Source organism: Calliphora vicina, chromosome 5, assembly GCF_958450345.1.
Source record: "Calliphora vicina chromosome 5, idCalVici1.1, whole genome shotgun sequence".
Classification (NCBI taxonomy): domain Eukaryota; kingdom Metazoa; phylum Arthropoda; class Insecta; order Diptera; family Calliphoridae; genus Calliphora; species Calliphora vicina.
In genome coordinates this window covers 81,494,407-81,522,087 of record NC_088784.1, presented here as the reverse complement: position 1 = coordinate 81,522,087, position 27,681 = coordinate 81,494,407, and the positions used below count along the sequence as shown (strand labels likewise).

The following is a 27,681-nucleotide window of genomic DNA, read 5'->3' as shown; positions in this document are numbered from 1 at the left end:
GACTGATCTCCACAATTGAATGACAACTGAATGATCACTGACCAAAATATTCGTCTTTTATACTGGTGCTCCTGTTGCGTCTTGTCTCCATTCGTCTTAAATCCAACCCATTAACCAATCTATTGTCTATGTCATGTCAACCTAGCCGTCCTGTTCCTTTCACCTGTCAAACATTGTATTCTGTCCCGTTCCTACAGCTATTTCATTTATGTCGTTTTTTCTTTGTATATTTCTAGTTCGTTTAGTTCTGCCTAGCTGCTAGGGCAATCTATTCATCGGGCTACCTTGAATATGTCAGTTGAAACTTAGCATTGCTCACAGTGGTTAGTTTTCGAAGTCAGTAGTTTGTTAATATTTGGAGACCATTCTTATTGCATCTTCTGTTTTTTCTATATTGTGCTACATACTTTACAATTTTTGCGTATGGGGAGATAATTAGATCTCCATAATCAGACAATATTAAGATATTCAAAGAGCTTCTAGCGCCTTTAGCGTATTAGATCTCATACCCTCCCTTAGCAATTCGGAGGAGCGGTGCAGCGGATGCTTCTTTAGGTTAGTGAAGATTCATTTAAGTCATCCTCACCATGATCCATTATAACAACTTTCCTCAAAGATCCCTCAACTTTCCAATCGTCAGTTGGAAGCTGTGGGTTAATCTTGAAGATCTCCAAAGGCTAGATGTCTCACCGATAACACCTCAAGCCTAAAACCCGGCCATACTTCACCCTTCTTGAATAGCAACGCTGAACGTTAATCTACACAAGACATCAAATTAACGTGTCCCTGGTATCAACCAGCATCATCTCATTCCGGTGGAGTGCCTGGATTATCTTTGAAGACTTTCCAGAAAATCCCTACCAGTCTATGTTTCACCATATCCCAACTTAATTGGGATTAGAGCCGAGAGCCTCAACGAAGCGAATTTCCGGCAGGTGAGGTGCAACTTTAGAACAGGAGGATTCCTTCACTGGTTCTGATCGCACAATGGCTATATGGAAAGCTACTGAAAGATGCGACTTAGTCCCATCCCCTTCACAAGCACCCGAGGTAGGGTGTTTAACCGCCTTAACGGTTTGGGCTTTAGTGGCTTTGGAGGTACTTGGGGATAAGTCCAGATGTACCCCGCCACTTGCGTCACTGCCACATATTGATTTATATTTATTACAGTCGCCCAACCTGAGTATATCAGATTGACCTCCTGTGACACCAGTAGCATGCAGACTAGTTTGTCCTGGTGTAATCACCTGCCTGGTCTGGGTCACATACGAATCACCACGGTCCGTTAGAATCACTGTGGGAGTATGGTTCTCGGAGACTATGGAGCACCGAACCGGGTACGTGGGGCATGACTCGCGAACTTCCATTGTGACGTTTCGGACCTTGGTTGCATTTTATACCTGCTGCCAGGTGTTGAATAACTGCCGCCCCACTGTGGAATAAGCAGATGCAGATCAGCAGCCGGTCAATATGGGAAACAGATTTTGCTTCCTTTTATACCTGCTACCAGGTATTGAGTAACTTCTGCCCAATGGTGGACAAACAAACGCAGACGAACAAAATAAGCCTTTACGGACCAAACAGAGCAGTTCCATCAAACCTCCCATCTCACTGAAATACTGCAGATGAATAGTAAATGTTTGCCTTTCAAGATATTTATTTTAGAGTCATGTTTTGTAATCTTCAAGGGTATCCTTAAGCCAAAAGGTGCAACCACTACCGGTGGTCAATTTGACTAATACTTACCTATATTTATTTGTTTGTTTACTATGTCAATGATTTCAGCTTTTTGTATTTTTTTCCGTAAAATTTTTGGTTTGATACCAAAATGTTCTTTGAAATCCAAGAAACAAGTAAACGACGTTGCCAAGCCATCATCGTAAACGGCGAGCGCTATCAGTCAATGCTTACCAACATATTTTGGCCGGAATTGTTTGATATGAACACCAACGACATGTGATTTCAACAGGAGGGCCCTTCATATCTCACAATACATGTTTAATTGGATATTCATATTTATTGACTAGCGATTTGTGGGCATGATCGTCTCACATGAAGGCGATGTGAACTGACTACCGAGCTTTTCTTGTTCTTTTATTTTAAAAATATGAAGCGCTTAATGAAATAAATACCCTTTTTTTGTTAATGTTTAGTAATTCATATGATATACATATGTAAAGATTGAATAGCACACACTTTTCAAAGGCTTACATTTTTTTATTGTGTTTAAAAATATTTACAAATTAAAATCTACCATTGTCCCCAACTATTTATTTAGTATTTAGGATTTTATAAAATTTGTAAACAACTTTTTAAAATGACATAACAAATTATAAATTTTCGTTTTTTATTACATCTGTATTTTATCTAATTTTTTTCTATTCTTTATATCATTCTAGGTTTTCGATTGTAAAAATCACATACGTGTCATACAAAGAATGCAAGGCAACAGGCTTTATGTATGTGGTACAAATGCTCACAATCCCAAGGATTATGTCATTTATGTAAGTATCAATTTAAATAAAATATACTAACGAAATATGCACATATATGAGGAAAATCTAAAATTTTGGAGAATTTTTAAAATTTTTTTCCTTATGACATGAACGCTATTTTATAGTTGTTTACGTCGCTACTCATTATGCGCAAAAGTTATGTTGGTTTAAAGTTGGAATAAAATTAAATGTTCTTAAGATCGTATAAGGACTCAGAATATAACTACTTATGTGGTTCTGAGACAAATATTTTGATGTGTTTCAAACAAAATGACAAAATCAATATACACCCATCTTGGATAGAAAAATATATGTGAATGACAAAATTCACAAAAAACATACATTTTCTATACCACCGCCAAAAAGTATGCTAAACAATTTCTCCAATCTAGTGACACTAATATATGTTGGATTTAATCTTAAAGTTAGGAACTGTTAGTTTCAAAAGACATTTTTAAATTTTCAACATTTAAATTACTCTAACTTTAAGAGGTAGAGAAATAGTAATCTATTATTCTTGTCTCACTGATTATTTTCATTTCGGAACCCAAAAATAATACAAAATGTTTGATTTTCCTCATATACATGCATACATACGGTATTGTAACTACACATATATTTATACGGGACTAAGTGTAAAAAAAATTAAATTTATAAAAAAAATAAAGTAATAAAATCTGTGCTACTCACTGTGGGAGAAATCAACAATTTAGTGGCGCAAAATAAAAAAAAAAACTTTCGCATATTTGATTTATTGTTATGTAGTTTCAATCTATAGTTGTTGCTGTACTTAAAAATATTTAACATTTATTAATAACTTCAGTGGTTTGGTATTGACAACTATTTAAATGTAAAAAATATTTTAGAAATTTTTTTTATGAAGAATTGGTTTCAAAGTTGTTATTAACCTGGATAGTATAAGGTTTTATTTAAGTTGTATTTTTACTTTTTTTATGTAGATGGAATATGAGGCTTGGTAAATCAGAAAAATAAAAATATATTTTCCGCTATTTGTGATAACCAATGGCCATATTCTTATAGCATTTTATTTTTTTTACTTTTTGAATTTTCGGAAGGTTGCCAGTTACTAATGCTGTGAGATGCAGTCCTAATTTTTTTGCCAATATCAAGGCCATATTACAGACTACATATGGTAAAAAATTTAGCTGCGAAAAAGTGCGAGGTGAATTTATATAATTTTTTTAAGAAATTATTATCGTTGGGACGATGTAAAATCTCGTACTAAATTTGTTCCTTATTTTTTTAAGATTGTATATAAGAAGTGTTATTGGTCATTACATTATATAAAAATGAAATTTATGTAATTCTAACTACTTACAAGTTGCTAAAAACAAATGCCCATATACCAAATTTGCCTTAAAATTATGAGTCCTTTTAAATATGGTAATGCTTTATTTAGATTAAAAATATAACATTTGCGTATTTCGCCTTTTATCCAATAAAAAAATACTGAAATATCATTGGATAAAAGACGAAATGCGCAAAATAGGATTTGATTTTAGACCTATCGTTTCTTTGTTTTTTTTCGTCAAAAAAATCGACCCACCTTAATATACATACTTTATTGTTATTTGTTCTTATATAATGTACTCATGCAAGTATTTTAAGCTTTTTGGTGTCTAATAAAAATTAATTGCTAAATAAAAAATTTTCTTTCAATTGTAAAGACATAATTATGTACGTTTATTTCTTATAATTCGGGATTTTCGGGAAATCTAAAATCCCGAAACCCCGGGTCGGGATTTCGGGATTTTCTACCAAATCCCGAACCCCGGGATTTTTAAAAATCAGTCCCGATTAGCATCTCTAGTTTCACCTGCAAGCTATAAAAAAGTGGAACCGTTATCGAAAGATGTTAGGCAACTTTTGTTGGATCCATTACTTCCTAGTGATTCATCAGACTCTGAAGTCGACTAATTTAAATAAATTTTAAAAATCTCGTAATAAAAATTCACAAAGTTGTAACAAGTGTTAGTTAGCTTAATTACTCTTTATTTCATTGTTTAATTATAACTAAATTATTTATAATAATGAAATGAAATCATTTCATATCTAATAATTGTTATTCGTTTTTAAAAATAAACTTATTAATAAAACTAAAAAAAGTTTAATTTTATATGAATATTTCGACCTATGCCGGCAATAGGGTAAATGTCCAAAATCTATAGATTTAAATAGTTACTTGCTATAAATAAAATTATTTATAAAATTTAAATTTTTTGAAAGATATATTAAAATAATTTGTTACAATTGAAAATAGTATAGAATTTCTTCCGAGGTAGTGTAGTTTAGCAGCCTCTCCCGCTCATTCTACTGAAGTAGCAGTACCCATTTTGCATTACTTTATCAGCTTACCTCCTTGCCTGCAATATTTCCATATAAATGAAATTAATTTGGCCAAGCGTTTAGAAGATACGAATTTAGTTCCACTAAATTAGGGTTTTCTCCCACTGTGCTACTGTTAGATAAAAAAAGACAAATGCAGTAAAGTGCAGCAAGGACAAAACATTTAAAAGAGTTTTATATTTTATAATATTTATTAGTTTCATTTGCGACTTGGAGACCTTCTTTCTACAAAAACCTTTAGTAAAGACTCCTCACTAAAATTATGTTCCTTATTTAAACAAAAACTATGTGAAAACCATTGTTTTTTTACAAAATGTATTAAATAAGTCTCCCTATTTTTAGTGTTTTTTTGTGATTTAAACTAAATTCAAATAGCTTGCAGCATATGGTACTTATACAAAAGTTCTAGTATTTTTATCATAATTCTTATTTATTCTTTGTATTTAATACTAGACAAGTGGTAACACTGAAAAAGGCATATTGTTTTGAAAAAAAAATTGCTTAAAAAAATTGCAAAAACTACCAAGAAAAAAATATTCTTATTTTGTGATTTAAAAAAAGGGGGAACTTTTTTCTGCACTTTTTGCAAACATCTTAAGTTAATGCCACGTTAAGATAGCTATCTGAATGTATAGAATGTTTAAAGAAAGAGAAGTAAAAACATATTTGCTTTCAATTGACACATATTCTAAGTTTAGAATATGTTTTGCTACTTTTTGTAAAAATGTATGTATATTTGTATTGAAATAAATGAAAGCAAAAAAAAACCGAAAAGGAAAATATTATAATGTTATCAAGTGACAACATTTCTATTACTCTGATAAAACTAATAAATGAAATTTCCATATTTGAGGGGTAAAACACTCACCAAAAATTCATATATAAGAGTTTATACAAATAAATTTTTTTTGGGGGAAATAATGTCAAAGAGATGCTGTGCAAATTATCATGTTAAAAAAGTGTTAAATTGCTTTAGAACAGACTTTATTTCTTTTTGGTACTTGTAATCCTTATCTTACATCTAATAGCTGTAAGACTGTAATAAATGTTTTTCTTAAGAGGAATTTTTCTTAGTATATTCACACTTATTTAGTTAAAGACTTATTTAGATGTTTTATATAAAATAAAGGAGATTTAGGTGATATCTAACATAAATAATGTAGTTTCAAGATATTATAATTAGATGTACAAACAAGAATATATTAAATAAACTATATCATAGTTCAGTTATTTTTAAGACAATTTGTAAAAAAAAAAACAAAATTTACCAAAAAAAATTGGGTGAACAATTTCGGTGAGAACTTGCCTAAATCGGAAGTTGAAATATATTTATGTTGAATATTTCTGTATAGAAATAAATAAGCTTCCATGCTTCATATCTCATTTATTGTATAATAATAACACCTCAAAGTATGCCGATCGACTTCTAATCTCCCTTCTGAGTCGATTAAACGGTGTCCTTCCTTCCGTCTGTCTGGCTGTGCGCAAAGTAAAGATATTTCAAATTTGCCAAATACATTTTTTTGGTCCTAGAGCGAAGCCTATAGTAATTGGATCATTATATCATCTACGCCCCATACAAATATTATCGGTCAAAAATGCTTGATTAAATTAATTTCATGTTTATCAAACAAAAAACTAAAATTTTGTGAAAATGAGCGAATTCACTTAATTGTAAATAAATTCGAAAAAAATCATTCGATATTTATGGTCGATATCTTATCTTGTTCCCATTACATGTGGCATTGCGATAAAGCAATAAATCTTAACAATTTCTGCAGTTTTCAATTTTTCATGATTTTTTTAAAACAAAAAAATGATTATTTTCACGTAAAAAATATATTTTTTGCTTCAATTTGTTATTACAACTCCGAAACTACTGAGCCGATTGAAACGCTATATATACGTGAAAATTTTCACACAGCAAGGGAAAGATATTTTCATAATTCAATCAATCGATATAAGAACATTAACTGCTTAATTTTATTTATATCCCAAATAAAACAGAAATTTTGTGAAAATGAGCGAATTCACTTAATTGTAAATAAATTCAAAAAAAGTCTATCGATTTTCATTATCAATATCTCACTTTGTTTCTATTACATGTGGTTTTTCTATAGAGTAATAAAGCTGAACGATTTCTGGCGTTTTTGATTTTTCATGATTTTTTAAAACAAAATAATTTGCTATTTTCAAGTAAAAAATAAGTTTTTTGCTTCAGTTTGTTATTATAACTCAGAAAATACGGAACCGATTGAAACACAACATATAAGTGAAACTTTGTACATAGTATGGGGAAAATGTTTTAAAAATTCAATCAATCGAAAGAAGAACATTAACTACAAAATTTTATGTATACATTTCAAATATGAAAAAAATTAAAATAGTGCAAATTTAAAAACCTTTGTCTTGAGTTACAAAACATTTATTTTGATAGATATCCCACTCGCATCCCACTAAGCGACCAAAAAGGTTTTAAAGGAAAAGACCTAAGCTTTCTTTTGAGAAAAAAAAATTAATAAAAAAAGAGTCCATTTTGGAAAAAAAAAGTCAAAAAGGTTTTTGATTTTTCAAAAAAAAGTAAAAAATTGTATGTCTTGAGTTACAAAACATTTTTTTTATAGATATCCCACTCGCATCCCACTAAGCGATAAAAAGGGTGTTAAAGGAAAACACATAAGCTTTCTTCTGAGCAAAAAAAAAAAATTAAAAAATGGGTCCATTTTTTTAAAAAAAGTCAACAAAGTTTTTGATTTTGCAAAAAAATTCAAAAATTTTAAATCTTGAGTTACAAAATATTTTTTTTGATAGATATCCCACTCGCATCCCACTAAGCGACCATATAGGTCGCTTAGGAAAAGACCTAAGCTTTCTTAAAAAAAATAAATAAAAAGGGTCCATTTTGAAAAAAAAAATCAAAAATATTTTTGATTTAAAAAAAAAAAATCAAAAATATTTTATTAAATTTTTTTAATTTTTTTTTTCGAAAGATTGCATAAATAGCTATCTAAACTATTTGGGACACATTTTGCTAAGACCAATAGGTAATAAGTTATATGGATAAAAAAAAAACACCTGTTTGGCCAAAATGTCAAATTTTGACCTCCCATAACTCAGAGAGTTCTTGAGCGATCTTGTTGTAAAATGGTGTCCGAATTACTATCCAATAGAACTAACATTGGTGCAAATTTCATCGCGATCGGAAGACATCGATTTCAAAAGTTGGTTCACTTGACGTGAAATGCCCCGTATATCAAAAAAAATTAAATTTTTGTGCAAATGAGCGAATTCACCTAATTGTGAATACATTCGAAAAGAATCCATCAATTGTAATGTTCAATATCTCGTTTTATTCCTATTACATGTCGCTTTGTGATAAAGCAATAAATCTTTACAATTTTTGCCGTTTTCGATTTTTCGTGATTTTTTTGAAACCAAAAAATTTGATATTTTCACATAAAAAATATATTTTTTGCTTAAATTTGTTATTGTAACTCCGAAACTACTGAGCTGATTGAAACTCAGTATATAAATGGATTAAAGATAGTGTAAATCTTAATTTTTGTAAGTTTATTTTAATAACATTGAACGAACCCTTTTGGAGCTATCATTAATTATGTGGAAAAACGTCAAAAACAAATTTATAATTTTACTTAAAAATTTAAAAAAAACCTGTCCATACAATTTAATATTTGGATCATATTTATACTACTGGGACAACAATATATCAAAATTGTATAGTGGTATAAAAAGCCCTTAAAATTTTTTCGATTTTGTTGCCTTGAATAATTCTTTATTATGCTTTCTTTTAAGCATAAACCTTTATTTTAAACATGTTTTTCACCATAAAAATATTATTTTTTTTAAAATCATTTCTCTGCTTAAACTACACTAAGTATTTGTTTAAAAAATGAAAATTCTATTCTACATTAAATATAAAAAAAAACATTTTTTTTTAAAAAAGAATGAACAAACAAACACATTAACAATCTCTTTACATGGCACGCACTTCCTGAAGCAATCGGAAGCTAAAAGAGTTTTCAAACTATAAACTCAAGGATTATTTGAAAAACGTGCTAACATTTGCTAAAACTATAAACAAAACAATACAAAAAAAAAAAAAAAATCCCCACAAAAAAACAAGTTTTAGAAAAATCGCAAAACAACAGAAAAATTGGAGAAACAATAGAAACTAGAGTAGAGGAAAAAAAGTGAAAGAATCATGGATGCAACAACAGCAATTTTTGCACACCATTTACTAATCGGTTTGCAAAGTGCTAAATACAAGTACAAATACAGAATAAAAGTTGGCTATTTGTGCCATGGCGGACTGGCTGTTTGGATCACTCACTGAACTGAATGGCAATAGCACAAAAATATTTGCACAAGTTTTGTGTTGCAAATGCAGAGTTTAGTTTTTATTTTTTTTCGTCTGTTTTGCGAAGAATATAAAGTAGAACAGACTAATAGGGTAAAATTGATAGAAGTGAAAAGTAAGAGAAAATAAACACTATTTTAAGTTAAAGTTGGGTTAATGTTTAGATACTGTAGCAACTAAAATGAAACTAAATATGGCATAAGTTCTTTAAACAGGTTCATATCAAAGATAATAATGTAATATTTTACAATTTATCCATGATTTCTGAACATATTTGTCAATTAGTAGCAACAAATTTGAGTTAAATTTTATCTATTTTGCTTCTAAATGATTTTTATTTTAACGGTATTTTTTTTTAATTTTCTTATATTTATTGTATATCTATTACTTAGTGAACTACAATAAGTATTTCAAATCTTAGATCTAACTAGCTGACCGTCCCGACTTCGCTCGGTAGCTATTCAATTTTTTACTTAGTATTGTACCTATATAGGTCAATTGTGAATCTAAACTATTCAAAGACCCACTCAAACACACACACACAATTTCATCGATATCGTCCCAGCCGTTAAGGAGGAGTACAGTTACTAACACACGTACAGAATAATTATATATATAAAGATAATTATTATAAATTAGGCCAACCAGTGCGGGACGAAATTTTTTTATCCATGGCAATTTGAGCAGAACAACTCAAATTGCCATTCTTCCTACTTGTTTTTGGATTAGGTCTGCTGTGTCCCTCCTCCTTAATCGAATCTGACATTGTTATTTAGTATGTTGCTAGCCAGTAGATTTAAATGGATCGCAGTTTTTACAAACTGCAACTGTCATCATTATTAAAAATCGCCATAGCTGGCTCCAATAACACCATGTCGGTTTTATGATCGAGTTATAAAGTTGCTATTTAAAATCGAGAAAATGGGCGGGCCCACAAATGGCTGAGATATAAGGAATAAACCAGCAGAACCACGTTTTTGGGCCTATTTTTTTATCTATATCTGGAGTCATTAATATAGACAATATACAATATATATCAAGTAACTTACATACATGATTCATACGTCCATATATCCTCTATAGACCCGGTTTGGTTCCTATTTAAAATCGAGAAAATCGGCCCTCGAGTTTTGGCCTATTTTTTATCTGTATCTGGATTATTAAGTCATTAATATAGACAATATGGACATCTAATGATGGATATTTCAAAGTCAATTGCAATGACGTTTATAAGGCCAGAGTAAGTTGGACCTACAATGGGTCAAAATCGGGAAAAATATTTTTAACCCGAATTTTTTTTCATCCAAAAATATTTTTTCACTAAAACATTTAAAAATAAAAATTTAAAAAAAACAGTTTTTTTCAAAATAGAAAAATTGTTTTGAAACAAAATTTTCACAAATTGCAGATTATTTGAAAAAATTTCGTGTTTTTGTAAAATCGAATAATTGCTTATTTAAAAAATCGTTGATTTTTTGTAAATTTCGAAACTGGTTCGAAATTTCGTACACTAGCGCTTATATGTCAGCTTTGTATGCAAGTTGAACCCCAAATATATCGAAATGTTCTACTTGCATACAAATCTGACATATAGCATTTCGAACAGTCAAGTTTACACATATCTGAAGTCCTGCATTTGCATGCAAATCATGGTTTTTATGTTTTATGAAACAGTTAAGGTATGATCACACATGACAAATATTTGACGAAAAAGACGTAACCACTAAATAAAATACATTTGAAGTCATTTATTTATTTTAAAAACTAATTTTACTTAAGATGATTCAAAACAAAAAATTTGGTTTTATTTTATTTGATGCTGTTTGATCTTACAAAACGTTTGTAAGAGTAAACACGTCAAACAAATTTGTGTTAAAAAAAGTGGTTACGCCTTTTTAAGGAAATATTTGCCATGTGTGACCCTACCATGTATATTGGCAATAAGTTATCATGTTTATTATTTAAATTTTATTTTTTTATTTTTAAAAATAAATTTAAAAACTGTCTATTTACCCCAAGCATCGAGGGGAGGCGGATGGTCACGACGGGATACAGGCTTTTATTAGCTTAACCCTCGGAGTTATAACCAGATCTGTACAGACCTTTTGCTTATAAAAGTGTGTATAACTTTATTGTTTTTCATGTTAAAGACAAATCCTTTCATGACTTCCTGGAGCAACATTCTCCGGACACAATGAGCAAAAAATTAAAATGTTCCTGAAATTCTACCATTTTTTTACTATTCGAAAAATCGAACAGCGTATCCAAAATGCGCTAAATGGTTAAGTCTATGAATTTATCATTGAAATGAAATTAAATTGAACATTGGCTTATAAGTAAGGAAAATCTTTAGAATATTAGAAGATATCCTTTGTTCAAAGACAATTTTTTGGTTCAATATCCTGTGTTCAAAATAAATGGATTTCTGGAGAATATGTTGAAACTAGGATACATGACACCATTACTGTGACACCAATATTGTAATTGAGAGTTTATACTATACAATTTGAAGTTTGATAAAAAAGAATTCAAAGAAAATTTAAAGTTATTGAGCCACTTCAAATTTAGTATGACCACATTGTCGAAAAATTTTCTTTCCTCCCATTTTTTACAACAAAATATATTCTTTCATGGATGAATGCACTCCAAAACACAGTTCTTACCAACACACTGGTCCTCCTTGGAATTCTAAACATTTAACTAAACTAAAGAATTTAAAGAATAAATATTATAAAAAATTTAAGAAATCTGGCTCTCTCGTAGATTATGGTAAATACTCAGTTTCTCGTGCTGAATACAATACTCTCAACAATTTCCTATATAATAAATATTTACTTAAAATGATTTTAAACTTAACTCTAAAGCGTTTTACAACTTTGTCAACTCTAAAAGAAAAACAAATGGATATCCTTCTGTAATGAAATTTAACAATTGTGAATCTTCCGATGATGTTAACGTATGTAATATGTTTGCAGATTTTTTTGCTAGTACATATTCGGATGCACAATATGTCTCTGATAGTTACCCCTACTCATTATACACTAACCGTGCTATATCGTTCCCGTATATTGACTCTGTTGATTTATTGGAAAGTTTAAATAAACTAAAAATTTCGTATAATTATGGCCCTGATGGTGTTCCAAGCTGCATCTTACATTATTGTGCTAAATCGTTGGTAAAACCATTAATAATGTTGTTCAACACATCCATTAAATATGGCTATTTTCCTAAAATTTGGAGGTCTTCTTACATTATTCCGTTATTTAAATCCGGTAATAAATCTGATATCTCCAATTATAGAGGCATTGCTAAACTCAGTGCAATTCCTAAGATTTTTGAGAATTTTATCACTGATTACATGTACCATCAATCATCATCTATACTGTCATCGTGTCAACACGGATTTCGGAAAGGTTGTTCTACTACAACGAATGTCCTTCATCTTACAACACATGTAAATCAAGGCTTTGTCCAAAGATGCCGTATATACTGATTTTAGTAAAGCTTTTGATAAAGTAAATCACAACCTTCTTTTAACATCTCGCAGCCTAAACTGGATAAAATCGTATCTTTTGGATAGAACTCAATGTGTTAAATTCAATAATAAATACTCCAAAAATATTTTGGTTACTTCTGGTGTACCTCAAGGGAGCCACCTTGGTCCTATTTTCTTCTCCCTGTTCATCAATGACCTTCCGGATGTTTTAATTTTTTAAACATTCTAATGTATGCTGATGATGTCAAAATCTTTTTGAGCTTCTCTCAATATGTGGATCATTTTTATCTCCAATCCGATCTCAACAATTTCTTTTTTTGGTGCAGTCAAAACCTAATGGAATTAAACTTAAAAAAATGTAAACTTATGCGCTTTTCTAGAAGTAATTATATTCCCGCCAAGTATACTTTGGGCAATTATCAGCTTGATTCTGTTGAAAATTGTCTTGATCTTGGAATTTTACTAGACCATAAATTAAACTTTGTTTCGCATATTACTATGACAATAAATAAAGCAAGAGGTGTACTTGCATTTATAAAACGTTGGGCTAAGGAATTTAGCGACCCCTACATCACAAAACAACTTTACATCTCTTTAGTAAGACCTATATTGGAATATGGCTCTGTTATCTCGGATCCTTATTACAACATTCATATTCAGCGAATAGAATCTGTACAGAAACAATTCTTACTCTTCTGTTTACGTGGTTTACGTTGGAATCCTGAAATAAACCTTCCATCATACATTGATAGACTTAAGTTAGTAAAATTGCCTACATTACACAGTAGAAGAACTATGCTTAATGTAACATTTATGATCAATATAATTAATGGTGAAGTCTGCTCCGAATTCCTTGTAAATAATGTTACTTTCAACGTCCCTCAACGATTGTCACGTCATTTCAAGCCACTGTATGTCAAAAACGTTAGAACTAACTACGCCCAAGCAGATGCAATAAGGAGATTATACTGCGAATTCAATAATCTTTATCATCTAATTGATTTTTCTCTTAAAACAAGTGTAATTAAATATAACATTATTCGTTTTTTAAATGATTAATTATTTGTTGTACTTTTTGTAAATTCATTGTAATTATATACTATATATTTTCATAAAAGTCTGTAAGGATTTAATAAATAAATAAAATAAAATATTATTTCTTATATCTCTAATAATTTTTCTATATTTTTTGTTTCTTTACAGTCAAATTTAACTCATTTGCCCAGATCTGAATATGTAATGGGCATTGGTTTGGGCATTGCTAAGTGTCCTTATGATCCATTGGACAATTCAACTGCCATTTTTGTTGAAGACGGTAACCCCGGTGGTTTGCCAGGCTTGGTAAGTAAATATTTAATATTGAGATTGTGATTCCTGCTTTCACCACATTTAATACTCTTGATCTTGAGGATGTTAATGTTAAAGCACAGATTTATATTTCTTATTTTAAATACCAAACACTAAGTACACTAACTATTGTATATGTATGTACTATGTCCCATCTAAAACAAATAGTATAATTTTTTATTTGAAAATTTCACCAGTTATTTTGCATGCTTCACTTAGGGTTGTTTGCTGGTTTGTATATTTACGTCTTCAGTTCGTACGTATTTTGCGTTTTAAAGATGTTTTATTTATTTTACATTTCGTTAAGTACACTTGTTATTTTTCCAAGTAATATTTGTGGTTTTATTTATTTAATGCTACTTACTTGCTTACTTATGTATTTGCTATAAGACATTCATAAAAAAAAACAAACAGCCATCTCCTTGTCTTAATATTTTATTTGATTTGTTGTGCTTATTTCAAAGCAACTACAAGTGCCTAGACCTATTTGTATTTATTTATGTATTTCATGCAAATAGCAAATAAATGTATAAACATAAAAATATGAAATATCTAATCTGTTTCTACTTATGTCAAATGACAATATTTTTTTTAATGTGTTTTTGATTTTGATGTAAATGTACTCTACAGCATAAAAAGGGGTAGTTAAATGTGCTTTCTTAAGTATGTGTTTCTAAAGGTTTATAAGTAAATGAAATCGTGTCATTTTGAACCGTAAGTATTTGTTTATTTCCTGTGAGGATATAGGCTTTCAGAAAATGAAATTTGTAACCAAATATAGAGTCCGACTCTCTCATTTTTCTACATTACTCTCTCACATATACTGGTACCGTGTGAATTCAACACCCTTGTGAGAGATGTAAACACATCAAACGTCTCTAAATTTTAACCGAAAATTGTCGATTAAATATGTCGGGTGAATTTGTTGTGCTGGAGGCATAGAAACACAACAAATTCAATGGAATAACCAATATGTTGGCTTTCTTAGCTCACAAATTTCATGGTACTAAATGTTTAAAAATTATTTCTGGCATATGGCCTAACTATGGCCTCATACCCGGTATTATTTCGTCAACAGTGCGGCGAATGTTGGCTTCTAAATGATCAATCAACAAAGTGATTTTGTGCGTTGTATTGCATGTTGCGCCATCTTGTTGGAACCATTTCTTATCAAAATGATTTGCAATGACATGAAAAACAAATACCACGAAACTTTTGTCTGTAGCGTTCGCTATTTATGACAATACCCAAAAGTGAGTGATGGTTTTAGACGTTTTATGCCAATTTGCGCCGTCTTGTTGGAACCATTTCTCCTCCAAATGATTTGTAATGACATGAAAAACAAATATCACGAAACTTTTGTCTGTAGCGTTTGCTATTTATTATAATACCCAAAAAGTGATGGTTTTACGCATTATATGGCATGTTGCGCTGTTTTGTTGGAACCATTTATCCTCCAAATGATTTGCAATGACATGAAGAAAAAAATACCACAAATCATTTGCCCGTAGCGTTCGCTATTTACACTAATAACCGAAAGTGATTATTTTACGCGTTGTATGGCATGTTGCGCCGTGACGTTGGATCCATTTCTCCTCCAAATTATTTGCAATGACATGAAGAAAAAAATATCAAGAACCATTTGTCTGTAGCGTTCGCTATTTACGCTAATAACCGAAAGTGATGGTTTAACGCATTGTATGGCATGTTGCGCCGTCTTGTTGAAACCATTTCTCCTCCAAATGATTTGCAATGACATGAAGAATACAAACATCAAGAATCATTTGCCTGTACCGTTCGCCATTCACGGTAATGTTCTGTATTTGAGTAATAATGGGCCGATGACGCCTTTGGCATGTAAACAGCACCAAACAGTGATTTTTTTGCGACGTAATGGAGTCTCAAGAGTCTCTTGAGGATTGTGCTCTCTCCAAAAATGACCATTCTGCTTGTTTACATACCCGATAACACAGAAGTGAGCCAGTCTCATCGCTGAAGATGATTTGATGATAAAAATCTGGTTCATCCTCCAGTTGATTCTCATCTCATTCACCGAACACACAACGCAATTGAGGTTCAGCTGGATTTAATTCTTGCAGCAGTTGGATCTTATATAGATGTAGGCTAAAATCTTTCCTCAAAATTTTGCATCGGATAGATAAATTCGTTCCTATGTCACATTCACGTCTACAGCGGAGATGTATGGAGAAAATCAGGCAACATTTGTCCCTAGTCCCCACACAAGGTCCACCTAAATAATTGTCTTATAATAATTAATATTCTGATGAAATTGCACAGAAACACGTTTTATATGAACCTAAATCTTTCTACCAACTTTTGTGGGGATTTTAAAAGGTGGGGGTCATTTTAACCCCAAATGCCATTAAGGGTTAATTTCCATTTTTGTGCTGTTATACAATTACTAGACTTTATGTTATAATTTTCTTAAGTTTCATCAAAATCGGCCCAAAAATTTATAACATTTCGCTATCTCTCCATTAGAAATTCCAAATATTTACTTTTGACCTTCACGATTTAAGGTTTAGCGTCTTCCAATTTTAATAAAACTTTCAGAGTTTAGTTTGAATTATCCGGACTATAATATTTTGGATAGGTTCTACTTATAATTCATAACAGTAAGGAAATTGAGCTCATTCGCCAAAATATGCCCAAATAATTTGTTTTTCTCAAAAATTGCAAAATTTAAATCGCAAGTGCGTAAAAACTAGAGGAGAAATTTTCATAATTTTTTCATATTTTTATTCCATATTATATTCTCAATAAATCTCAAAGTAATGTTAAAAAAATTCTGAAATTTGTTTAACAAAATTTTAAAAATTTAAAAATGGAGTTGTGAAACTGCCGTTAAAAAAATAATTTTTTTTGTTCATACTTACGAATAGGTTAGAGATATTCTAGGAAGCCAAAAACTCATGTACAAGTAAATATGGATATATTTTAAGTAAAAATTAGCTTTTATTTTAATATTTCTCAAAATATGTTAATTTTGTTCCTACATTTCTTGTTCTAGTGGCCTGTGACTCGTTAATGGACTAATTTTAAAATTTTTTAACCAATTTCTGCATTTCATACCTCATTAGAACGACAATTTTGTGCACATTTCTATTCTTTTAAAATAAATCGCAAAATTATATTTTTAATGGCTAAATTTTTACAAAAACTGAAAAAATTAAATTTTTTTCACCTTGTAAATTCATCTTAAAACTTACCAATGTTCACCAAAGGGGCGGGGGGTTGTTTGATACTGGCAAAAATCCAACATTTGTTTACTATGGACCACCCTATTCTATATACTTTGATTGATAAGACAGAAGTGAATTTTGGAACGGATTCGTTTCTGATTTTTTACACAATATTTTACTGATTTTTTACACAATGTTTTAGGTATTTATACCCTACACCACCATAGTGGGGAGGGTATAATGCGTTTGTGCAGATGTTTGTAACGCCCAAAAATATTAGTCTGACACCCACCTTAAAGTATACCGATCGACTTAGAATCACTTTCTGAGTCGATTAAACGATGTCCGTCCGTCTGGTAGGCTGGCTGGCTGTCCATGTAAACCTTGTGCGCAGAGTACAGGTCGCAATTTTGAAGATATTTCGATGAAATTTGGTACATATTATTTTTTCGGCTCAAGGACCAAGCCTATTGAAACTGGCTGAAATCGGTCCATTATTTCACCTAGCCCCCATACAAATGTCCTCCCGAAATTGGACTTTATTGGTCATAAATGTTTAATTTATATATGTATCTCCACAAATTCCGCTCCGAATAAGTTCTATATACACAGAATTCATGTCACCAAATTTTGTTACGATCGGTCTATAATTAGTCATAGCTCCCATATAGAGCCGCTTCCGAAAATCACTTTAACGTGCATAAATCGCTTAAAAATGTTGGAATACACACAAAATTCAACATAGTTAACTTTAATATAGACATAAATCACACGACCTAATTTCATGGTGATCGGTCCATAATTGGTCATAGCCCCCATATAAGGCCCACTTACGAAAATCACTCAAAAATATAAATTATTGAAATTTTAAAAGAAAATTTTTTTTGCTCTTTTACTTAGTGTAGGGTATTATATGGTCGGGCTTGACCGTTTTTTTTTTAAATTTAGAACACATTTTTATATATAGCGCAACACTAAGTCGTTTGTGATTACACAATATTTTTCTTGTTTTATGTAATTTTTTTTTTATTCACATTTTAAGACGATTTTATTTTATTTCTTTATGTAAATGTCATGTTTTTGTCTACTAACTCTTCTTTGCAAAACACATACACACTCAATTATTCAAATACAAATATATAGATATAAAATAATACAAATATACAAATAAATTTTGTTTCATATCTAATAAAAAAAAAAAACATCTCATCTCATTATTTTATTCCTTCTTTTTATAGTATTCCGGTACAAATGCTGAATTCACTAAAGCGGATACTGTCATCTTTCGTACGGATTTGTATAATGTTACAGCTAAACGTTTGGAATATAAATTCAAGCGTACTCTGAAATATGATTCCAAATGGTTGGACAGTAAGTATTTGTTTTTCATTTGCCTGAGAAAAAAATATAAATAAATAAAGAACTCATTTAATCTAACACAATCTCTACGAAACTAAATAGAAACAAGTGAATAAATAATAAAAAAATACAATAAGTACTAAAAAGAAATTTAAAACAAAATAAGTAATAAGTTATTAAATATTTGTATATTTTTTATAACTTCATGGTATTAAAAGATTATTTAGTTATTCTTTTTATATGCCAAGATTTTAGTTTATTATAAATAATTATTATAAGTAAACATGTTTTGTTTTGCTTAGCTTATACATAGTTTTTAATATTATTATTTTTAATTGTAAAAATTTTATCTTGTTTTTTATTTTTGTTTATTTTATAGTACAACAAAATGTTGTTTTCAATTTTTTTTACCAACATTTAACGCTGTCATGGTTGCTTTTCATAATCTTGTTAACTTGAAAATATAATTAAGTTTACTTGCATAAAAACCAAAAAATTATTATATTAAAATCTATTATCACCCCTAAATGTGTTGTAAACATCGTCGTCATCGTCAGTTGAAAGTAATTGCATTTGCAAATGCACAGTGGGCCTGGTATGTAAACATATTCAAATTGATGGCCTTGACAGAATAGTGAGGATTAAGGTTTTAGGAAATAATGAATTTGTTAGAGTCATCGCAATTTTAGTCTTGTGTTTCATAACTAAAAGCTGTATGTCTGATTTATACCTTTAAGAGAATTTTAAATTACATATTTAAAAATATTTGTTTTCAAAAAATATTCGACTGTGCCGAATCTATATACCCTTCACCCTTCAAAAGTAAGTTCCGATGCAAATTTCGCTGACTGCGTAGGCCAGCTCATCAGTAAGCCATTCCCAAATTTGTATGAAAAGTAGAAATATCTTATGCAGTACTTACGATAAACTCTATGAGATTTAGTAAACTTTTCACAAAGTATTACCCCCATATGCATAAACAGTTTATAAATTTATCAAAGGTTTATAAAACAAAATTTTCATACAAAATCAGTTTCATAAACCTTTGATAAATTTATAAACTGTTTATGCATATAGGGGTCAGAGTTTTGTCAAAACACAACATTACACAATGATTTTATTATTATTCCTACATTCCATTCCACATTATGTCGGCTTATTCCAAGCTCTAATTTTTGGTCTTTTGAATGGCCTTTCAAAATTTGTAAATCTTTGAAATTTAAATAGAAAATTGTGTGACAGCGATATCCCATTAAAATTTGATACCAAAGAATTGATAAAATTTTGTTAATATTTCAAATCATAAATTTTATATTTTCCACAATTTTTTTTACGAAATTTCAGAATATTGTTTTTGATTCTAATAAACGCTAAATGAGGATTAAGAACATAAATTTTATCAGTTGATCAATTTAGTTGTTGGTCACAAATTTGTTAAAATAATTTACCAAAAATACATTTCAAAGACTATGTTCTAATATTTAAATTCAGATTGTTTACTTGGGTTCCTAATTTACGATTTTGTAATTATAAACTTCTAGGTCATTAACCCTTTTATATATGGGGTCAAATTTTGTCAATACATCAAATAAAGACCATTAATGGGTTCCAAAATACATATTTATTTTTTAACGTTAAACAATGAATATCTATATATATATAAAAATGAAATGGTTCATGTATGTAATAGCATCACGTGAGAACAGCTGGAGCGATTTGGCTGATCTTTTTTTATTCGATTCGAAATTTTCAGGAGATGGTTTGTAAAGAACAAAAATTAAAAAATTCCGGGTAAAACTCGTAATTTTTTTTTTGAGTCCAGTCAACTTGAATAAAAAAAAGTTCCCGAAAGTATGCAGTACAAATTCAGATATTTTATTTGCAAATAAATAAGAACAGGCAGGTGTATGTGGGTTGGAGAAACTTGAAGAACTAACATTAGTAAATGCTGCCGGGCGAAGCCGGAGCTGTCAACTAGTTTTAAATAAACAAATTTATTTTGATTTGATTCCTATCCATAATCCACACCATAGAGAGCTATCGGAGACTCATCGAAATGAAAAAATCTGACTCTATTATAATTCGAGGTGAAATTGATATTATGGTATGCAGAATTTTAATTGGAAAACTCTTCGGAAGGTATCAGAAAGCTATGAAACAACCAAATATACATAAACGTACTTACAGTTGAATTTTCCTTAAAATCATTTCCCTGTTTCTAGTGAAATTGTTAGGAATGCAGAAGACTCATTAATTTAAAAATTTTAAAAAAGGCGATTTTTCGTTAGGTTTTGGGAAAAAAGAACTTTTTTTTCTTTTTATGTTATCAAACAAAATTTCCAAGAAACTGTATTAGGAATTTATACATTTTGAAAAGCTAGCTTTAAAGTTGATATTTTAAATGCAAATAAAATTTAAAAATTGTAGATAACGAGGGAAGCAGTTCCATCCAAAAAACGCCTAATTTTTATCAAAATGTAGTTTAAGTTAACCCGTTTGAGATTTTTCAACACGTTTTTAGGAATTACAGGTTTCCTGATTACAAATTCCAAAATATGGGTTCAAATGCGAATATCTTCTAAGCTATAAGAGATAATTGATAGCTACGACGATGATTATTGTAGTTCTCGACGATTCTATATATGTAATTTTTTTGAAATCGGAATACAGACGAGAAAATAATCATTTTAGAAATTAAACATACCCGAGGTGTCCTACTTTGGTGACCCCTGGTCGCACTCGTGGTGAGCCCATGCTGTCAAAATTCAAAACTGAAACTCAAAATCACTTCTTCTTTGCGTATGTCATTAAAATCGGACTAATGGTTTAAAAGTTACAGATTTATTTCCCTCTTTTTTTCTATACCACTGTGCAACATTGATTTATTGAAAGTATTGGCCATTGTTAGCTATGACCTTTTCCAATCTTTCTGACAACATATGGATTCCTAGCCAAAAGAATTGCTCATGTTATGAGGCCATGATCGGATACTCTGTTCCAAAGTGAAGCGTATCCGAGAGAGAGAGTTCTGCATCGATCAAAACAAATAGCAGTCGGACGGGGCAAGGTCTACTTCCTTCTGAGTAGTTTTTAACAGCTAGTGCAACATGTAGCCGAGCGTTGTCATGATGGAATATTACAGTTTCATGACTGGCCGCATATTTGTGCGTTTTTCGACCAATGATCGCTTTAAACAAATCAGTTGTGTTTGGTACATATTTCTTGTTATGGCCTGGTCAGATGTCAGCAGCTCATAATCAGAACCCTCTGCTCCCACCAAATATAGAGCATTACCTTAGCGACATGGACATTTGGCTTCGGTGTCGATTACTTTGGTTTTCCGGGCTTCGAATACAATCTTTTACGCTTCGGGTTATCGTAATGGATACATTTTTCATCACAAGTAATGATTCGGTGCAAATATGATTTTCTTTTATATCGTATTTTAAGGTCTCTGGGCTACAGTTCGTATGGTATCCAATTTCCCCGCTTTGGATGAATCGTGGTGCTCATTTTGACATTCTTTTGACATTAATGCTCCAAATTCTTTATCTTCCATGTCAAAATCACCACTTTTGAACCCCACAAACCATCTCTCGGAAGATGAAACCAATAGAACACATTCAACATAAGCTTTGGTGAGCAATCGGTGAGCTTCAGCAACGCATTTTTTCAAATTAAAGAAGAAAAAGCTAAACTTCCCACATATGACAATTCTTTGGTTACAAAATTCGTCAATTTTAAAGCAAACAAAACTTTGTTGTTTACAATATAATATTCAAAATTTAGGTGAGAATATGTGACAGCTTCAAAATTAAATATAAGTTAATAGAAACAAATCGACATTAATAAAATAAGTCATCTGTGTGAATCCCGCATTTTTATACCCTACACCACCATAGTGGGGAGGGTATTATGCGTTTGTGCAGATGATTGTAACGCCTAAAAATATTAGTCTAATACCCACCTTAAAGTATACCAATCGACTTAGAATCACTTTCGGAGTCGATTAAACGATGTCCGTCCGTCTGGTTGGCTGGCTGTCCATGTAAACTTTGTGCGTAGAGTACAGGTCGCAATTTTGAAGATATTTCGATCAAATTTGGCACATATTATTTTTTCGGCCCAAGGACCAATCCTATTGAAACTGGCTGAAATCGGTCCATTATTTCACCTAGCCCCCATACAAATGTCCTTCCGAAATTGGACTTTATCGGTCATAAATGTTTAATTTATAAATGTATCTCCACAAATTGCGCTCCAAATAAGTTTTATATATACAAAATTCATGTCACCAAATTTTGTTACGATCGGTCCATAATTAGTCATAGCTCCCATATAGACCCGCTTCCGAAAATCACTTTAACGTGCATAAATCACTTAAAAATGTTGGTATATACACAAAATTCAACATAAATAACTTTCATATAGACATAAATCACACGACCTAATTTTATGGTGATTTTAAGCTTTCTTTTGACTACAAAAAAATTTTAAAAAAAGGGCCCATTTGGAAAAAAAATCGTATTTGCAAAAAAAAAAGTCAAAAATTGTAAGTCTTGAGTTAAAAATATTTATTTTGATAGATATCCCACTCGCATCCCACTAAGCGACCAAAAGGGTCTTCAAGGATAATATCTTAGCTTTTGTTTGACCTAAAAAAAAAGATTAAAAAAGGGTCCATTTTGAAGAAAAAAAAGTCAACAAAGTTTTTGATTTTGCAAAAAAAGTCAAAAATTGTATGTTTTGAGTTACAAAATATTTATTTTGATAGATATCCCACTCGCATCCCACTAAGCGACCAAGTAGGTGTTCAAGGAAAATATCTAAACTTTATTTTAAGAAAAAAAAAAAAAAATGACCCATTTTAAAAAAAAGTCAAAAAAGTTTTTGATTTCGGAAAAAAAAATATTAAAAATTTTTTATTTTTTTTTTAAATATTTTTTTTCGAAAGATCGAAGAAATAGCTATCTATACTATTTGGGACACATTTTGCTAAGAACAATAGGTAATAAGTTACATGGATAAGAAAAAACCCCTGTTTGACCAAATTGTCAAAATTTTACCCCCTATAACTCAGAGAGTTCTCGACCGATGTTGTTGAAAAATTGTGTCTGAGTTACTATCTAATAGAGCTAACCTTGGTGCAAATTTCATCCCGATCGGAAGACATCGATTTCAAAAGTTGGTTCACTTGACATGATTTGTTACGATCAGTCCATAATTAGTCATAGCTCCCATATAGACCCGCTTCCGAATATCACTTTAACGTAAATAAATCGCTTAAAAATATTGGTATACTCACAAAATTCAACGTAGTAAACTTTCATATAGACACAAATCACACAACCTAATTTCATGGTGATCGGTCCATAATTTGTCATAGCCCCCATATAAGGTCCATTTCCGAAAATCACTCAAAAATATAAATTATTGAAATTTTAAAAGAAAAATTTGTTTGCTCTTTTACTTAGTGTAGGGTATTATATGGACGGGCTTGACCGACCATACTTTCTTATCTAAAAAAAATAAAATAATTTGTGTTGTTTACTCTCTGCATTTAAAAAAAGGACATATAAAGATATAAAGAACCAGGAGGGTTTTCCGGACTTACAATCCCACAATTTTTCATAGCCATTTATGTCCAACTTTCGTTCTGGTGGTTACCCATCGAGACATAACCCTATATGACAACCAATATTTCCTTGAATAGACCTATGCTTCCTTTATATAGCCACGGAAACGAATTCGCGATGCTCTCATCTGGCGCTAGATATAAATTTTATTTTTTTGAATTTTTCTACTCATTAGTCGTTAATGTGTTATTATACAAAATGTTATACTATTCTTAACCAAATCCCTTACAGAAATAATATAAATTTTTACTTAGACATAATAAATAAATAATAAATATTATTTTGAATTAGCATTATATTGATTTTTATGAAAATTTACTGTTTATTTTTGTATATAAATTATCAAGTATCATAAAAAGTCTACCAAAAATTTTATTTTAATAACCCACTGTTATTTTCTCCTCTGCAAAAACTTGTGGTATATAATTAAATTTTAATATTCGTGGAACATTTTCAATACGACCTCTATAAATCGCTATAAAACCAATACAAAGACATTGAAAAACCAGAGCAAAATTTCTTGTCATAAAACCACACAAATAAAGATGATAAATTTCTAAAAAAATATAATATAATAACTTTATAGAAAATCCTATTAATTTTATAAATATAAAAAAAAAATACCAACACTATGACTAACAGTTATCCTATCATCGGCAACTGCATACAAAATTACAAACTTGCTTGAAAGAAGATAGATACAATAAATCCTTTAACAAGATTTCATGTAAACTTAATTAAAAATATGAAAAGGCAACATAAAAAGAGATAAACTTGAAAAGGGATATAAAATTAATTACAAAAATGTATTCTATATAATTGTATTTAGTTAAACTAATAATGTTTTTCCTATCTACTATTTTTTTTGTACTTTTAGAACCAAACTTTGTGGGCGCCTTTGATATTGGCGAGTATGTTTATTTCTTTTTCCGTGAAACAGCCGTGGAATATATCAACTGTGGCAAGGCGGTGTACTCACGTATTGCTCGTGTCTGCAAAAAGGATGTGGGTGGCAAAAATCTCCTGGCTCACAATTGGGCCACCTACCTGAAGGCTCGTTTGAATTGCAGTATATCGGGTGAATTTCCATTTTATTTCAATGAAATACAATCGGTCTATCAATTGCCCACGGATAAGACACGTTTCTATGCTACATTTACCACAAGTACGAATGGTTTAATTGGTTCGGCCGTTTGCAGTTTTCACATCAACGAGGCATTGTCGGCATTTAATGGTAAGAAATTGTAGTAATTTATTAATATTTAGTGGTTATAAAACAAACATTTACTATTGAAATAATGTTATTTGTTTTTTTTAATTTCTAGGCAAATTTAAGGAACAATCTTCTTCTAACTCTGCTTGGCTGCCAGTATTGAATTCTCGTGTTCCTGATCCTCGTCCTGGTACTTGTGTCAATGATACCTCTAATTTACCGGATACAGTTTTGAATTTTATACGCTCTCATCCTTTGATGGACAGGGCAATCAATCATGAGCATAATAATCCGGTTTACTATAAAAGAGATCTGGTATTCACAAAGTTGGTAGTTGACAAGTAAGTGAATTATGAACATGTCCTTTAACATACATATCTTTAAAATTAAATCTAATTGTACTTGATGAGCCCTTCACCTAGAAGAGGATCGCATAAATGACAATTATATTGCAAGTTTATCATAATAATTACACAATTGGGGTTTTCACACGGTCTACTATTAGTCATATTTTCATAATGTCCTAATGTATTATAAAGTTGTTGTTGTGTTTTAACGAAAAAAATTTATTAGTACAACTTTTTTGTTTGAAACAAAACGAAAATTTGTCTAAACTATCATAATATATTAGGACATTATGACAATATGAACAAATAGTTTGGAAAACGTCGGTAGGGACACTTAGTCCTTTTGTCTGTATAAGAGTTTTCTATATAAAAGTTTTGTTTATAAAAGTTTTTTATGGAACATTTTTTGTATAGCACTATTTTCTAAAGAAAATGTTGTGTTTAACTCTATTTTCTAAAAAGAAGTTTGTATAAAACTCTTTTGTGTATTACACATTTCCCATAGAAAGTTTTCTGCAAAACAGTATTGTCAATATACAAAATTTTTAAAATTTTTTAAGCAGAACACATTTTCATTAGAAATTGTTATGTATAATGGTATTTTCTATAGAAAATGTTGTGTATAACAATATTTTCTACAGAAAATTTTGTGTATGAAAGAATTTATAAAGAAAATTTTGTGTATAACAGTATTTTCTATTGAAATTTTTTTTGTATAACTGTATTTTCTTTAAAAAAATTTTTGTATAACAGTATTTTCTTTTGGACAATTTTATATAACAGTATTTTCTATAGAAAATTTTGTGTATAGCATTATTTTCGATAGATAATTTAGTATATAACAGTTTTTTCTATGGAATATTTTGTGTATAACTGTATTTTCTATCGAACAGTTTTGTATTACAGTATTTTCTATAGAACATTTTGTATATTACAGTATTTTTTATCGAACAGTATAACAGAATTTTCTATAGAAAATTGTATTGTATTTTCTCTAAAAAATATTGTGTATAAATAACTGTATTTTCTAGAGAATGTTTTTGTATAACAGTATTTTCTATAGAAAATGTTGTGTATAACAGTATTTTCTTTTTGAATTATACCCCGGTTGACTAGCATGGTCAAATATTCCGGAGTCCTCGACCAGATGTACTATTGCCTTTGTCCCTAAGGGGGGAGGATTCTCACACTTGACCGAAGGACTTTAGGCCTATTAGTCTGTTCTCCTTCCTCTTGAAATCTGAAGATATGCACTTACTTTCATCTGTTGATCCAACCTGACTTTCTATGTCTCAGCATGCCTACATGAAGGGCAAATCTATTGAGACTGCTTTGCACTCGCTTGTGGGATTTTTAGAAAAATCGCTCGAGCACAAGGAATATGCATTGGTGGCCTTTCTGGATATTGAAGGGACCTTTAACAATGTAACGCCAGAGACGATTCTTACTGCTTTGGGCGGATTGAATTTAGATCAGTCTATTATCTGATTAATAGGAAGACTTCTATAGTGACTGCTACTATTTTCAGATTAGCGAACCGGGGGACTCCGCAGGAAAGGTTTCTATCGCCACTCCTGTGGACTCTTACCATTAATTTACTGCTCATGAAATTGGACTCCATGATATGTAAAACTGTCGCATATGCTGATGGTATAACTGTAGCTGTTTCTGGGAAATATCTTGACACACTATCATAATGCATGCAAACTTCACTTAGTACATTTTGCCCCTGGAGTACCGAAAGTATTTTTGAAGAAGGTACAAATTACCATCCTTCCAATAAACGTGCCCTAACGGGGTGGAACTTAATCTATTGGAGGTCTGGATGTACCGGCCATGC

At 30.6% G+C, this 27,681-nt stretch overlaps 1 protein-coding gene across 2 annotated transcripts in view; it reads left to right on the top strand.

The window, feature by feature from the left end:
- Sema2a (Semaphorin 2a) overlaps window positions 1-27,681 on the top strand; it is a 329,846-nt gene that overhangs the window by 283,972 nt on the left and 18,193 nt on the right. For both annotated transcript variants that reach the window (XM_065511864.1, XM_065511865.1), the window contains exons 5-9: window positions 2,400-2,504; window positions 13,940-14,077; window positions 18,525-18,657; window positions 25,159-25,515; window positions 25,607-25,835. In XM_065511864.1, the coding sequence (XP_065367936.1) occupies window positions 2,400-2,504; window positions 13,940-14,077; window positions 18,525-18,657; window positions 25,159-25,515; window positions 25,607-25,835 (962 nt within the window). The remainder of the gene's footprint in view (window positions 1-2,399; window positions 2,505-13,939; window positions 14,078-18,524; window positions 18,658-25,158; window positions 25,516-25,606; window positions 25,836-27,681) is intronic.